The 15,013-nt window shown below is 49.9% G+C and overlaps 1 protein-coding gene across 1 annotated transcript; it reads right to left on the reverse strand.

Moving 5' to 3' along the window:
* Positions 1–10,458: 10,458 nt before the first annotated feature.
* On the reverse strand, positions 10,459–14,811 carry LOC144790937 (uncharacterized). The gene is made up of 2 exons (XM_078665566.1): positions 13,566–14,811; positions 10,459–10,475 (listed from the first exon to the last, which is right to left on the reverse strand). The coding sequence occupies exons 1-2, from the start codon at positions 14,809–14,811 to the stop codon at positions 10,459–10,461; spliced, it is 1,263 nt and encodes a 420-aa protein (XP_078521692.1).
* Positions 14,812–15,013: the final 202 nt, after the last annotated feature.

Here is a 15,013-nt window from a genome sequence, read left to right on the forward strand (position 1 = left end):
GGATTCTTCCCATTGCTTTTTGGAATTGTCAGCAGAACAAAATTGCAAAACTGTCAACTTCTTATCTTGGGATGTAGCTATATAGAACAAAAAAGCTTTGTTCTCCAATGAATTAAAATCTCTCAAATCGGCACTGTCCAGAATAAAAATGCAACAATATCATTAAGGCTATGATACCAATAAGAGAACAAAATATATCAACATAGATGTCACCTATTAACTAAAAATAAGGCAAGCCAAGAAAAGCTACTTCTCTAACTGTATCTTAAAGAATTATTCCATATTATATCAGAACTTCAGTTTCCTTCAGTTTCCTCAGTGATCCTGCAACATTATAAACTACAGTGTGATAATCTTGCTCAATTCTTCCTCCCGTTCTCCTCCTTCCCCAGCATACCCCAGCACTGCTCCCATCTTGTCAATCAGCTCTGCAGTGGGCGCCCGCACTCCCAAGCTCTCCTGCTGTCCTACAGACCAGCTTATCCCTGGGGTTAGTGTTTCATTGCCTATAGATGCTGATTTTACTGTCTACAGCTCCTATAAGGTGGTGGTGGTGGGTGTGTGAGGGGCCTACGGCCTCACCTTACAGTAACATCCCTGAAGAACTTAGGGGCATATTATCAAGGGGGTTTATCTCCGCTTTTTTGGCTTAAAAGCCAAGAAAGCGGAGATAAAATTATCTCCCTATTACCAAGCTGTCGCTAACACCAGTTAGCGACAGCTATTAGGAGATAGCGACCATCTTGGGCCCCCTTAGCATGTCAGTGATATTTATCACTAATGACATGCAAAGTGGGCGTGCCAAGATGTTAGCGACTGGAAACAGTCGCTAACATCGCTATCTCCTATTACCAACTTTTGGAGATATTCGCGCTAAGCGCGAATATCTCCAAAAGCTAACACCTGCCCTGAGCAGTTCTTAGCCATGTTATCCAATGGGAGGTGGATAACATGGCTAAGAGCATTTGCTCGATAATGCATGAATATCGCTGACTTTTCAGCGATATTCATGCATTGCGGCCGTTTTTTATCGCATTTGCGATAAACCTTGCTAATAGCAAGGTTTATCTGCGATAAAAATCGCCGATGTGCGGCGATAATATTTGTCTCTAAACAAGTTAGAGACAAAAATTATCTCTATTGGTTGGTAATATGCCCCTTAGTATCCTTCCCTTAGATGGATAGGACGTCTGCTACTCTCACAGTCAGTCACAGGAAACCAACCTAAACTCAAGGGCTGGGTGAAGCCCTCACTCTAAAAGACTCACTCTACCGCTCTACCGCCCTCACTCTACCGCTCTACCACCCTCACTCTACCACTCTACCGCCCTCACTCTACCACCCTCACTCTACCACTCTACTGCCGTCACTCTACTGCCCTCACTCTACCACTTTACCGCCCTCACTCTACCGCCCTCACTCTACCACTCTACTGCCCTCACTCTACCACTCGACCTCCCTCACTGTACCGCGCTCACTCTCCGCTCTACCGCCCTCACTCTACCGCCATCACTCTACCGCCCTCACTCTGCCACCCTCACTCTACCACTCTACCGCCCTCAATCTACCGCCCTCACTCTACCACTCTACTGCCCTCACGCCCTCACTCTACCACCCTCACTCTACCACTCTGCCGCCCTCACTCTACCGCCCTCGCTCTACCACTCTACCGCCGTCACTCTACCACCCTCACTCTACCACTCTACCGTCCTCACTCTAACACTCTACTGCCCTCACTCTACCACTCGACCTCCCTCACTCTACAGCGCTCACTCTCCGCTCTACTGCCCTCACTCTACCGCCATCACTCTACTGCCCTCACTCTACCGCCCTCACTCTACCACTCTACCGCCCTCACTCTACCGCCCTCACTCTACCACTCTACCACCCTCACTCTACCACTCTCCCACTCTCACTCTACCACTCTACCGCCCTCACTCTACAACCCTCACTCTACCGCCCTCACTCTACCATTTTACCGCCCTCACTCTAGCACTCTACCGCCCTCACTCTACCGCCCTCACTCTACCGCCCTCACGCTACCACCTCACTCTACCACCCTCACTCACTCTAGCACCCTCACTCACTCTATCGCCCTCACTTACTCTATCACCCTTACTTACTCTATCGCCCTCACTCTATCTATCTATCTATCTATCGCCCTCCCTCACTCTATCTATCTATCTATCTATCGCCATCCCTCTATCTATCTATCGCCCTCCCTCTATCTATCGCCCTCCCTCTATCTATCTATTGCCCTCCCTCACTCCATCTATCGCCCTCCCTCCCTCTATCTATCACCCTCCCTCCCTCTATCTATCGCCCTCCCTCCCTCTATCTATCGCCCTCCCTCTATCTATCGCCCTCCCTCTATTGCCCTCCCTCTATCTATCTATCGCCCTATCTCTATCTATCTATCGCCCTCCCTCTATCTATCTGTCGCACTCACTCTATCTATCACATCACCACAGAATCACTCAGCACCACCACAGCATCACTCAGGGGCACAACAACATCACTATGTGCTACCACAGCATCACTGAACGCCACTGCATCACTCGTCGCCACCACAACATCACTCATCGCCACCACAGCATCAATCTGTGCAACCATTCAACAACAACTGGTTCAAATATGTTCTCTCAATGTTTCAAGCTTTATCACAAATGTCACAAAAATATGTTAATATTTAACTTCTGTTCTTGGATTTTCGTCACAATAAAATACACTGAACATAATCTTCACAAAAGTTATTTACAAAAGTTTAAGCTATTGCCATTATAAATTACAAGAACTTTTGTTTAAGTATTAATTATTAAGAAAAATGAAAAGTCATTGTTATTTGTAATATCAATACATCTAAGTCACGTAAATACAACACATATTGCATTACAAATGCTATAGGTGTCACATTTCGAAAGTTAAAACTATTGGAATTGTAAATTAATCAATCAATCAATCATAACACTTGTATAGCGCACTACTCACCCGGAAGGGTCTCAAGGCGCTTGGGGGAAGGGGTTTGCTACTGCTCGAACAGCCATGTCTTGAGTTGTCTCCTGAAGGCGAGATGGTCCTGGGTCAGCCGAAGGTGGATGGGGAGGGAGTTCCATGTCTTGGCCGCCAGGTAGGAGAAGGATCTTCCTCCGGCGGTGGCTCTTCGGATGCGTGGTGCGGCGGCGAGGGCGAGGCTGGTGGACCGTAGCTGACGGGTGGGCGTGTAGAAGGTCAGGCGGTCGTTGAGGTACTTGGGGCCCAGGTCGTGGAGAGACTTGTGTGCGTGGGTAAGGAGCCGGAACGTGATCCTCTTGTTAACAGGGAGCCAGTGCAGGTCTTTCAGGTGGCCGGAGATGTGGCTGCGTCGGGGGATGTCCAGGATGAGTCGGGCGGAGGCGTTCTGGATGCGTTGGAGTTTTTTCTGTAGCTTGGCTGTGGTTCCGGCGTAGAGGGTGTTTCCGTAGTCCAGTGGGCTGGTGACGAGTGCTTGGGTGACCGTCTTCCTGGTTTCGGTCGGGATTCATCGGAAGATCTTTCGGAGCATACGCAGGGTGTTGAAGCACGAAGAGGAGACGGCGATGACTTGTCTGGTCATCGAGAGGGAAGAGTCCAGGATGAAGCCCAGGTTGCGTGCGTGGTCGATTGGCTTGGGTGCGGTGCCCAGGGCGGGGGGCCACCAGGAGTCGTCCCAGGCGGAGGGCGATGGTCCCAGGATGAGGACTTAGGTCTTGTCTGAGTTCAGTTTCAGGCGGCTGTTCTTCATCCACTCGGCGACGTCTTTCATCCCTTCGTGTAGGCAGGTTCTGGCGGTGTCGGGGTCTCTGGTGAGGGAGAGGATCAGCTGGGTGTTGTCGGCGTAGGAGATGATGTTGATGTTGTGTTGGCGTGCGATGGCTTCAAGAGGTCTCATGTAGACGTTGAAGAGGGTGGGGCTGAGTGAAGATCCTTGCGGAACGCCGCAGATGACTTTGGTGGCCTCAGATCGAAACGGGGGGAGGCGGACTCTCTGTGTTCTTCCGGCGAGGAACGAGGTGATCCACTCCAGTGCCTTCTCTTGGATGCCGATGTTGCTGAGGCGTTGAACTAGGGTGCGGTGGCAGACAGTGTCGAACGCAGCAGAGAGGTCCAGGAGGATGAGTGCCGCTGTTTCCCCGTTGTCGAGCAGGGCTCGGATATCGTCTGTGGCTGCGATGAGGGCGGTCTCGGTGCTGTGGTTGGCTCTGAAACCGGACTGCGAGGGGTCGAGGGATCCGTTCGTCTCGAGGAAGGCGGCAAGCTGTCTGTTGACGATCTTCTCGATGACTTTAGCAGGAAAAGGGAGGAGCGAGATGGGGCGGAAGTTTTTGAGGTCGGTGGGGTCTGCTGTTGGTTTCTTCGGTAGGGCGCTGAGCTCGGCGTGCTTCCAGCTCTCCGGGAAGGTGGCGGTGTTGAAGGAGGTGTTGATGATGTTCCGGAGTTGGGGTGCGATGGTGGAGTTGGCCTTGTTGAAGACGTGGTGTGGGCAGGGGTCGGTCGGTGATCCGGAGTGGATGGTGTTCATTGTGCGGGCTGTGTCCTCGGTGGTCACCGTGGTCCAGGTGCGGAGGGTGGTGTTGGGGGGCGTTGGTTCGACGGTGGGGTGCGTGGATGGTGCGCTGAAGCTGTTGTGGATGTCGGCGATCTTGTGGTGGAAGAACGAGGCAAGGGAGTCGCAGAGGTCTTGTGATGGAGTGATGTCGTTGTTGCCGGTGCTGGGGTTGGAGAACTCCTTGACGATGCTGAAGAGCTCCTTGCTGTCGTGGGCATTGTTGTCTAGTCATTCCTTCAGGGATTTCTTCTTGGTGGTGCGGATGAGCTGGTGGTGCTTGCGGGTGGCGTGTTTGAGGGCGGTCATGTTGTCGGTGGTCTGGTCGAGGAGCCAGGCTTTCTCGAGGGTGCGGCAGGTCTTCTTGGAGTCCTTGAGTTCGTCGGTGAACCAGGATGCCTTCTTGCTTCTGGGTCTGCTTGGAGGGTTCTTCAGTGGAGCGAGGTCGTCGGCGCAGGCGGAGAGCCACTGTGTGAAGTTGCGGGCAGCTTCGTTGGGGTCCGATGTGCTGGCGGGTGGGTTCTGGCTGAGGGAGGTGGTGAGCTGGTCCGCGGTGATCTTGCTCCAATTCCTGTGAGGTACCTGTTGTGGGTGGTGGTGGGTCGTGGTTCTTTTGAAGCTGAAGTGGACGCAGCTGTGGTCGGTCCAGTGGAGTCCGGTGGAGTGGCTGAAGGTGATGTGCTTGCTGGATGAGAAGACGGTGTCAAGCGTGTGGCCGGCGTAGTGGGTGGGGGTGTTGACCAGTTGCTTGAGTCCGAGGTTGGCGAGGTTGTCCAGCAGGGCAGCGGTGTTGCGGTCCTTGTTGTTCTCCAGGTGGAAGTTGAGGTCTCCAAGGACGATGTAGTCAGTGGAGGGGAGGGCGTGCGGACTGATGAAGTCTGTGAAGTCTTCACTGAATTGTGTGCGTGGTCCCGGGGGTCTGTAGACGAGGGTGCCTCTGAGGGTCGTCTTTGGGTCGGTGTGAATCTGGAAGTGGAGGTGCTCGGCAGCGGCGAAGGTGTCGTTGGAGTCGGTCGTGATGCGGATGGTGTTCCTGTGGACGATGGCAATGCCTCCTCCGGTCTGGTTGACGCGGTCCCTCCTGATGATCTTGTACCCGTCCGGGATGGCGATGGCGATGTCGGGGGCTGAGGAGACGTTCATCCAGGTTTCCGTGAGGAAGGCGACGTCTGGTGATGTTGCGTCGAGGAGGTTCCAGAGTTCCACGGCGTGTCTGTGGACGGAGCGGGTGTTGAGCAGGATGCACTTGAGGTGGTTGTTGCTGGTGCCTGGTCTTTTGGGTGCGGTGCAGGTTCGGAGACAGGTGAACTTGCAGGCTTTGCAGGTGAAGGGTCCGTGGATGCGTCTCAGGGTTGCTCGGCAGCAGACGGGGTTCCGGCCGGCATTGAGTGCGTTGAGGGCGGCGGCGTCGTAGGTCTGTCAGGTCGTCTTGCATCGGTGGGGGCCAGGGGTCCTGGCGCTGGGCGCGGGCCAGGCGTGGACGGGCGCAGACGGGCTTGCCTTTGGCTATTAATTTAGCTATTTTCAAAACCAACACATAAATACAAAATTTGTCATTAACAATACCAATAGCTCAAACTTTCCTAATGCGAGACCTATTGCATTGCAAATGCTTGTTACTTCAGCAGCCAAACAAAACTTTATGCTTCACCAATCAGTTCTTACTACACATGCCACAAACTGGAACGGCAACATATAGTGACAGATCCATTCCTTATCCAATGCAGCTGCCAAATTTTGTAACTCTCTCCCAACTTCTATTGACTCAGAACATTTTGTAAACAAATTCAAGAAAGGCATCAAATCCTGGCTTTTGAACCAAGCACTTCTATTTCTCCCTTTTTAGGCTAGTCATGTGACCTCTAGTGCAAAGAAGCCAAGCATAAGTGTGCTCTATAAAGTAATATAGCCCAACATAGCATTTGTTTATCTCCAGTCCTGGGTGTAATGAAAGTGAGAAAACAAGGGTAAAACTGAAGGCCAGTTAAGCTTCATATATCACAAAAGTGGGAAACGTCATCAATTCAACATTGTTCACATGCTCGGTACAATATGTTACATATTGCACAATTGCAATAAATCATTACTAGTAAAAGTACATGGATTGCCTTGTAATCTAACAAAATGATTAGTTACTTTGTCACACAAAGAAAGCAGATCTTTGTAGCATGGACGTGATGATCGTAATCTCAAAAGTCACAGTGCAGCAAACTGCTGACATGATTTAGCACACTGATGGATTGGGATCTAGGATCATCACAACCAGTTTGAAGACAGAAAAGTAACTTAAATAAATACTTTTTTGTACTTCAGACGTAATCAAAAGCAAACTAGGGGGCATATTACCAAGGAGGGCGATAGGCGAATATAGCTGCGTTAGCGGCCGTTTTCGCCCGCTAAGTGGCGATAATTCTATCGCCCTATTAACAAGCTGTCGCTAACAGCAGTTAGCGACAGCTTGTAGGCGGTAGCGAGCAGTTTGGGGCCCGCTTTGCATGTCAGCGATATTTATCGCTAATGACATGCAAAGTGGGCGCACCCAACCCGTTAGTGACTGAGAGCAGTCGCAAACGTCGCTATCGCCTATTAGCAAGGCAGGCGCAGCGATGGAAATATTCGCGCTAAGCGCGAATATCCCCAAATACTAACACCTGCCCAGACCAGTTCTTAGCCATTTTATCCAATGGGAGGTGGATAACATGGCTAAGAGCATTTCGTCGCTAATGCGTGAATATCGCTGTATTCTCAGCGATATTCACGCATTTCGCTGCTATCGCCTGGATTTTTATCGCTTTTGAGATAAACCTTGCCAATAGCAAGTTATTTCAGCGATAAAAACCGGTGATGCGCGGCGATAAAAATATTGCCGCTAACCCTACTTAGCGATAAATATCGCTATTTGTTGGTAATATGCCCCCTAGAGTCTCTGTCCCTGGCTTCCCAGTGCTTTACCAAGTCTGTGAATTCCAAGGGTCAGAGGGCTATCCTTCGTGGTTGAGGGCTAGGCCATGACTGGGAACCCCTGATGACAAGAATTTTACCATGCAATAGGTTGCTGCATCAATTTGTGCCACAAGGGTTCATTTGTCAAGAGCACCTCAAACAACTTCATGTGTTCTGGTGTTTGCGGAATAGTGCATGTTGTGATAAACTTTTACCGCTAATGGCGCATAATTATGAGGAGTGGCAAAATGCTGCAATTTTGGAAATTCATGTAACAAGCGTGATACATATTTACGCAAATTATGCTACCGTAATTTAAATCTCGCCCACCCCTACTTTTCATCCCACGTCACCCAATCATAAATCAGGCCCCTAATTTCTTTTAACAGATAAAACATGTCGACTAGTGGGAAAGTTATGGGCCTTGAAACACGCAGTCCAGTGTTGCAAACACAATTTGCCTTCTTGACTAAATTGTTTGATCTTTGGCAAATCATGTCCTACTGGTCCGTTGTCTCTTTTCCTGCCTTTAGCTCATGGCCTCACTGGCCATTATCTGAATTTAAAGATTTTAGATTGGGTGCCTGCAGGTTTAGGGCTGTTTTATTCTTAATTTTTACATTCCTCCATTTTTACCACCTCTACAGGTAATTCTTTTAATAAAGTGGTAATTTAGGTCAGCTCTTGTGCTGCAAACTCTCCCTCCCAGTTACCATGTTACATGCTGGCCCTTCACACTACTGCACAGTGGTTGTTTCAAGTGTCAGTGCTAGGACTTACCATTGGACTGGACTGCGCCAGACTTCCCAAATGACCTGTTGGTTTACATCCTTTTTGGTTAACCTGCTTGCCTGCATCAGTCCACTGGCACGCAAAACAAAGTTGGCCCTTGACACCTATTGTGTTCATATGTTATCTATGGGGCTAACCTTTGTAACTGCATAAGGAGTTTACAGATTGTAGTTACAGAGCGACATTCCTTCCTTTTTAGGTCTCGCTAGTGAATGCAGTGCAGCTGTTCGCTAGTGAGACTCTATTGCTGTGGCTTTTGCTCGTGAAGGGAGACAGGAGGTGACAGGCGGGGACAGGAAATGTGCACTCCGCACGCGTGCACATCTCCTGTCCCGGAGGCTAGCGTTATATAGCGAGTGATGTGCTCGCTTTCACTTTCCCTACCCCGTACATACTTCAAATTCTTCCTAATACGGGACCAAAAAAATTAGCTGTGTGACGCCAAACTCAGACACCGAAACAAAGGTAGGACAAGTTGGTCTGCCGAGGTCAGGAAGTAGTGTGTGCCTGCGCAATGCTTTCGCCAAAGCGGAGTCCCTGGAGCTGTCTCTGTTGCTAATGATGGCGTCCGCAGACAGTAACAGGCGGTGCTCCTCATGTTCTGTCTCGTGATGCTCATGGGGCAGCGCTCCATGGGAAAGAGGAGCAACGTGCAGCAGATCACAGACGGCAATTGGCGCCAGATCTTGGAGGGCGAGTGGATGGTGGAATTATAAGGGCTTGGAGGGGAGTGGGCACACGAACCGCCCGGGCGTCCATTATCTGCACTAGTGGATGTGGCTGTGTGTATGTGGCAGATAGCCTGTCCTCTGGGACAGACCTAAGGACAGTGACCAGGCACCACAAGGTGCCGATACTCGAAGCGGGGTCGCTAATTTTGTTGCTCATTTTCAGGTGGCAAGTTTTAGTCCAGGGGACTCACACTAATTGCGTATTTTATTTATTTTATTTATGCATTTTTATATAGCGCGGACTTTACCCGAAGGTGTCAGAGCGCTTTACAATAGAAACAGAACTGATACATGAGAAAATTCCATGTGAACAAAATACAAAAGCAAGCGTTACATTAAATGAAGCAAAATTGACAATTGTGAGCCAGCAAAATACAAGAGGTAAATGACAATCGTGTGCCAACAAAATACAAGAGGTAGCGGGACACGCCTAAGGACAGCTCCCTTAGAGGTAACTACGAGAAGAGCCCATAGCAGCAACTCCATCAATCTGCTGACAGTAGAGTACAATCCAGTCGAGGGGGGCTCAAAATGCAACCCCTATACTCTGGACCACTGGAATCATGCGACAGAGGAAGTACACATTTTGCAGAAGCGTTGACTAAATTATGTGGCAAGAACAGGCAAATCACGTGGGGCGATGTCGCTCATTTTGTGATAGTAATACTTTATTATTCTGTAGTTGTTTCAAGTGGTAACACTTGGTTAAACGTTCACCTCATTAGTACCGGTGTAACAACTAAATAGAGCAATAAACAACTGAACGATGACAAGTTCTCCTTCATGAAGGGTCTTTTACTGGTCGGAAACACTTGTCACCAGCTTTTTAATAACTTTTGACGCGTTTGAGCTAGAAACGATTTTATGTTGTTAAAATCTGTAGATTCCGCAGCAGCTAAAGGATTAGCTGTCAAGTGCGACAGTTTCATAATTATGGGTATGCAGCAACTAAAGGATTATGTGGCAAATGCGACGATTCCATAATTATGCGGAAAACACCGCCATGTACTATCGTGTAATTAAAAATTTGCAAACATTTGTGACAAGAATTTTCAATTCTATTAAGGACACGGAGGCGAGGATTATGCTTTCTCGATTTCTTTACTACCAACAGCAGCCAATAGGAACATAGTAAAGAAAAAAGCAACTACAACTCCCATGAGCCCTTAGGCAACCATAGAGACCTCATGCTATATAAACCACCATAGAGGACAACACTTCCTCTTTCTTTGTCCAGGAAACCATAAACAGTCAAAAGTCATTGAAGAAAAATACCGCCGACCATCTTGAAGGAAGAAGACCGCAGGCACTGCAAAGTGGGCCAACAGGAGACAGGCAACCAACCAAAAGCGAAGAGGCCGCATCAGGAAATACAGCAGATCCAATATCCAAAGTGGCGGAAAACACTGCAGGAGAGACCATGACGAAGGATCACTTCTGGTCAGAACCTGAAAGAAAAAACAGAGCCGTAATACACCACTCCAAAACTTTGGAAAGGTAGCATCACATAGGGTGGGAAAAAAATATCAATGCAAGAAAACATTGCAGATCATAGCAAAGCAAAGATGCAATATAAACAATGCAGTAGAATACAAATGGGTGGGATAATCCTCGCCTCCGTGTCCTTAATAGAATTGAAAATTCTTGTCACGAATGTTTGCAAATTTTTAATTCTATGGCAGGACAGGAGGCTCAGATTATGCTTGTTCAAAGCTGGTCCACCACAACAGAGGCAATATCCACAATGGGTTTGAAATAATACGTCTTAAACACAGTATCAGAAGACCAATCAGCCGTCTTCACAATGTCTTGCAAACTTACACCAACATGGAAAGCCTTAGAGGCCATGGCACCCCTTGCGGAATGAGCTCCAAAAATGGAGACATCAATACCTGCCTCAGACATAAGCCATCGCACCCAACGAGCAAGAGTAGCTGGCGCCACAGGCTTAAAAGGCTTTTGCAAAGCAATCAACAACTGCCCAGACAAATCTTGACGAAAAGGAGCAGTACTCACCTCATAATCCTTTATGCACCGGACCACACATAACTGTGGGTTCTGAGGAAAAGCTGGATAAGTAACAGTAGACAGATTAGTCTTTGTACGTCTGGAAACCGTAAAAGTAACGCCTTCCGGGGAAAAAGAACGGCCCGCGAGATCCAACGCGCGTACATCCGAGATACGCTTACAAGATACCAAGCATAAAAGCATTGTCAATTTTGCCGACAATTGTTTACGAGACAGAGAAGCGTTGGGAGGCCAAGGTTCCAGAAAACGTAAGACAACGGAGACATCCCACAGAGCTACATACTTCGGACATGGCGGCTTAGCCATCCGAACCCCACGAAGCAATTTAGATATTAGTGGATGTTCTCCAATAGGTTTACCGTCGACAAAATCATGGCCCGCAGAGAGAGCGGAGCGAAAAGAGTTGACAGTCCTGTAAGCAGAGCCAGAAGAAGCGATGGAAGCAAGAAAATTAACAACTAAAGAGACATCAGCTGAAGCGGGATCCAGGTCTCGTTCAGAACACCAATCACACCATCGTCGCCAAGCTGACGCATAACGCTTGCGCGTGTTGGGGGCCCAAGCTTCATTGAGAAATCTCTCAGCAACTCCAGATAAGCCAGGGACTTTCCAGCGTTCCCCGAAAGACGCCACGCCACCAGACGGAGTTGGCCCGACAGAATTAGAGGATGCGGCTGGAGTAGAGGATCCAACAGCAGGTTCCACTTCGTTGGAAGCAGAAACGGAGTCGAGCAACTCATTTCCAGAAGGTCCGGAAACCACGCTTGAGCCCTCCAAAGAGGAGCTATCAGAATGATCTCCGAACGAAACTGCTTCGTCCTGGCCAAGACTCGCGGGATCATTGCGAACGGGGGAAAAGCATAGCAAAGCTGAGGAGGCCAAGTCTGGAGAAAGGCATCCGTGGCAAGAGCCTCCGGATCCGGACGCCAGCTGTAAAACCTGGGCAGTTGAGCATTGAGGCGAGAGGCGAAGAGATCGATCCAAGGCCGACCCCAAAGGCGAGACAGAGTCCGAAAGACACGGGGGTGAAGCCGCCAGTCGCTGTAATCCAGCAGGTGGCGAGAGTTCCAGTCGGCCACCTGATTCTGGCGACCTGGGAGATACTCTGCAATAAGAGTGATCTTCCTCTGAAGGCAGAAATGCCAGAAATCCTTCGCAATCTCTGCCAACAGTCTCGACCGTGTTCCCCCCAGTTTGTTCACATACCTCACCGCCGAGATGTTGTCCATGCGGAGCAAAATGCAACAGCTGGTGGCCTGAGGAGCAAGGCTGCGGATCGCAAAAGATCCCGCCAGAAGTTCCAGGCAGTTGATGTGAAGGGCTAGTTCGTTCTGAGACCAACGGCCGCCCGTCGACATGTCGCCGCAACGGGCTCCCCAGCCCCACAGACTCGCATCCGATTCCAACACCAAATCCGGAGTTGCACCGAACAAGGCTTTCCCGTTCCAGGCTTCCATGTGCTGGAGCCACCACAACATCTCCGACTTCGCGTCTTGTGACAGAGAAACGAGGTCGGAATAACGAAGACCTTTCTGCAAGTGCCGGATCTTGAGCCGTTGCAGGGCCCGATAATGCAAGGGACCTGGAAAGATCGCCTGAATGGAAGAGGCTAATAGTCCGACAATCCGAGCGATCGACCGCAAAGATACATTCGGTGCGGACAACAGTAACTTCAATTCCCTCTTGATAGACCTGACCTTCTGGGCAGGCAAGAGAAGCTGGCAAGATATCGAGTCCACAAGGAAACCCAGAAACTCTATCGACTGAGTGGGTTGTAAATGAGATTTCTGAGGATTCACTAGAAATCCGAGAGACTGGAGCAGATCGATTGTCCACGATAAATGGGAACTTAGTTGCAGCGGGCACTGAGCCATCAAAAGAATGTCGTCCAGATACACGATGAGCCGCACCCCGCGCGCTCGCAGCGATTCCATAACTGGTCTCAGGAGCTTCGTGAAGCACCAAGGAGCGGACGATAGGCCGAACGGGAGAACCGTGTACTCGAACCACTCCCCCGACCATTGGAACTGAAGAAAGCGGCGATGAGGCGGAAAGATGGGAACGGACAAGTAAGCGTCCTTCAAATCCAGGCGAACCATCCAGTCGCCCTTGCGAAGAAGATCCCTGAGAAGATGGATGCCCTCCATCTTGAAGAGACGATAGACCACCCCGTTGTTGAACTCCTTGAGATTGAGCACAAGGCGAGAACCTCCCCCTTTCTTCTCCACCAGAAACACATTGCTGACGAACCCCTGTGAATGCAGGGTAGTTCTCACAATGGCCCCTTTGAGAAGAAGAGAATCGATTTCCTTGGAGATCACCTCTCCATCTTGTTGGGAAAAAACAAGGGGAAAAGGGACGGGACCTTGTAGGGGTGGGTGGTAAAATTCGATGTGGTACCCTTGAACGGTCTGCAATATCCATGCATCGCTTGAGATCGTGCGCCAATTCTCTAGAAAAAATTGCACCCTGCCCCCCAAAACAACACTGTCGTAAGGAATCAAGCTCACCTGTGGAGGAGAAATCTTGGCGACCTCCCTGGTTTCCACCGTAGCCTCCTTTGTTGCCTTGACCACGACCTTTACGGGAGGGGTAGAAGGACGTCTTGGAACCTGAATAGGAAGACTGTTGGTGTTGACGCTGTCCGCCCCCTCCCTGGTGGGACTGTTGGCCACGCTGCTGACCAGAACCTCGGCCGAACGAACGTCCCCCAGAACGTCCGGCCCTGGCAAAAACCGGGCGGAACGCCCTGCGCAAGGAAGACTGCGCCTTGTCCAGGCCACTAAAGGTCGCAACGAACTTTGTCAATTCCTTCAAAAAAGGTTGACCAAACAGGAGACCCTGAGCCTGGGGACCCGACTCTGACGTCGCCAGTTCAGACAACCGGGGATCCATTTTCAACAGGATGGAACATCTACGTTCGGTGGAAAGGGCACAGTTCGCGTTTCCCAGGAAACAGACAGCCCGCTGGGCCCAACCAATAAGCTCATCGGGGTCGATGCCAGATGCCGACCCTTGTGCCTGATAACCTAAATCCAAGATCTTCGTCAGGGGGCCAAGAAGATCAAGCAACTTATCCTGACACAGGCGCCAAGAGCGATCAATCCCCTTCTTTGGATCTTTAGTGAATTTTTTGAGATATGTCAAAATAGTCGGATCCACTTCCGGGGTGTCAGCCAACTTATCTTCCAACTCCGGGCGAGGGCACTCGGAGCGCAACCGAGAGCGCACCTCCTGATCAAAGGATTCACGGATGTGAGCCTGTATGTAATCAGCAACCTCTGGCGCAGGGGACCAAGATTTGGAGTTGGGATGGATGATATCCGTAGGCTCAAAGGTCAGGACCGGAGGATGGGAAGAGGCGTCAACAAAATGTTCTTTGCGTGATTTTTTAGCAGGGGGAGGACCAGAGGGACCTGAAGACGAAGAGGATGAGGTGTCCTCCGTGTCCGGGGGAGGGGAACTGGATCTGTTAGACGCAGTAGGGGCAGACAAAGACTTAGCTAATTTCATAAAGTCAGACTTATGAGGATTCTTAGGCGACTTAGAGGAGTGTTTGGTAGAAGATGACGGAATCCAGCCTTGCTGCTGAGCGTAATCCGTCAAATGGCGCTTCAGAGGGCCAATTGCGCGGACAAGCGCCGTATTAACCGACTGCTGGACCCCTTGGTCAAGGGCATCGACCAAGTCGTACTCAAAGGACTCCTCGGGCTCTTCACCATAATAATACTCCTCAGCGTCGTCATATGCAGCCATGGTGAATGAAAAAGACAGTGCACACCACTGAGGAAATATATATAAATATATATATATAGTTATGCCCACTAAAGTAATAAGGAAAGGTCTAGGTGTAAACCAAGCGACCCTGTCAGGGGGAGTGACAGCCCCAAGCAAGCCCAACAGGCAGAGCAACAAACTCGACCAAAGAAACACAAATTCAAGAGTGGAGGGACAGGCT

This window comes from Lissotriton helveticus, chromosome 11 (genome assembly GCF_964261635.1).
Source record: "Lissotriton helveticus chromosome 11, aLisHel1.1, whole genome shotgun sequence".
In the NCBI taxonomy this organism is placed as follows: domain Eukaryota; kingdom Metazoa; phylum Chordata; class Amphibia; order Caudata; family Salamandridae; genus Lissotriton; species Lissotriton helveticus.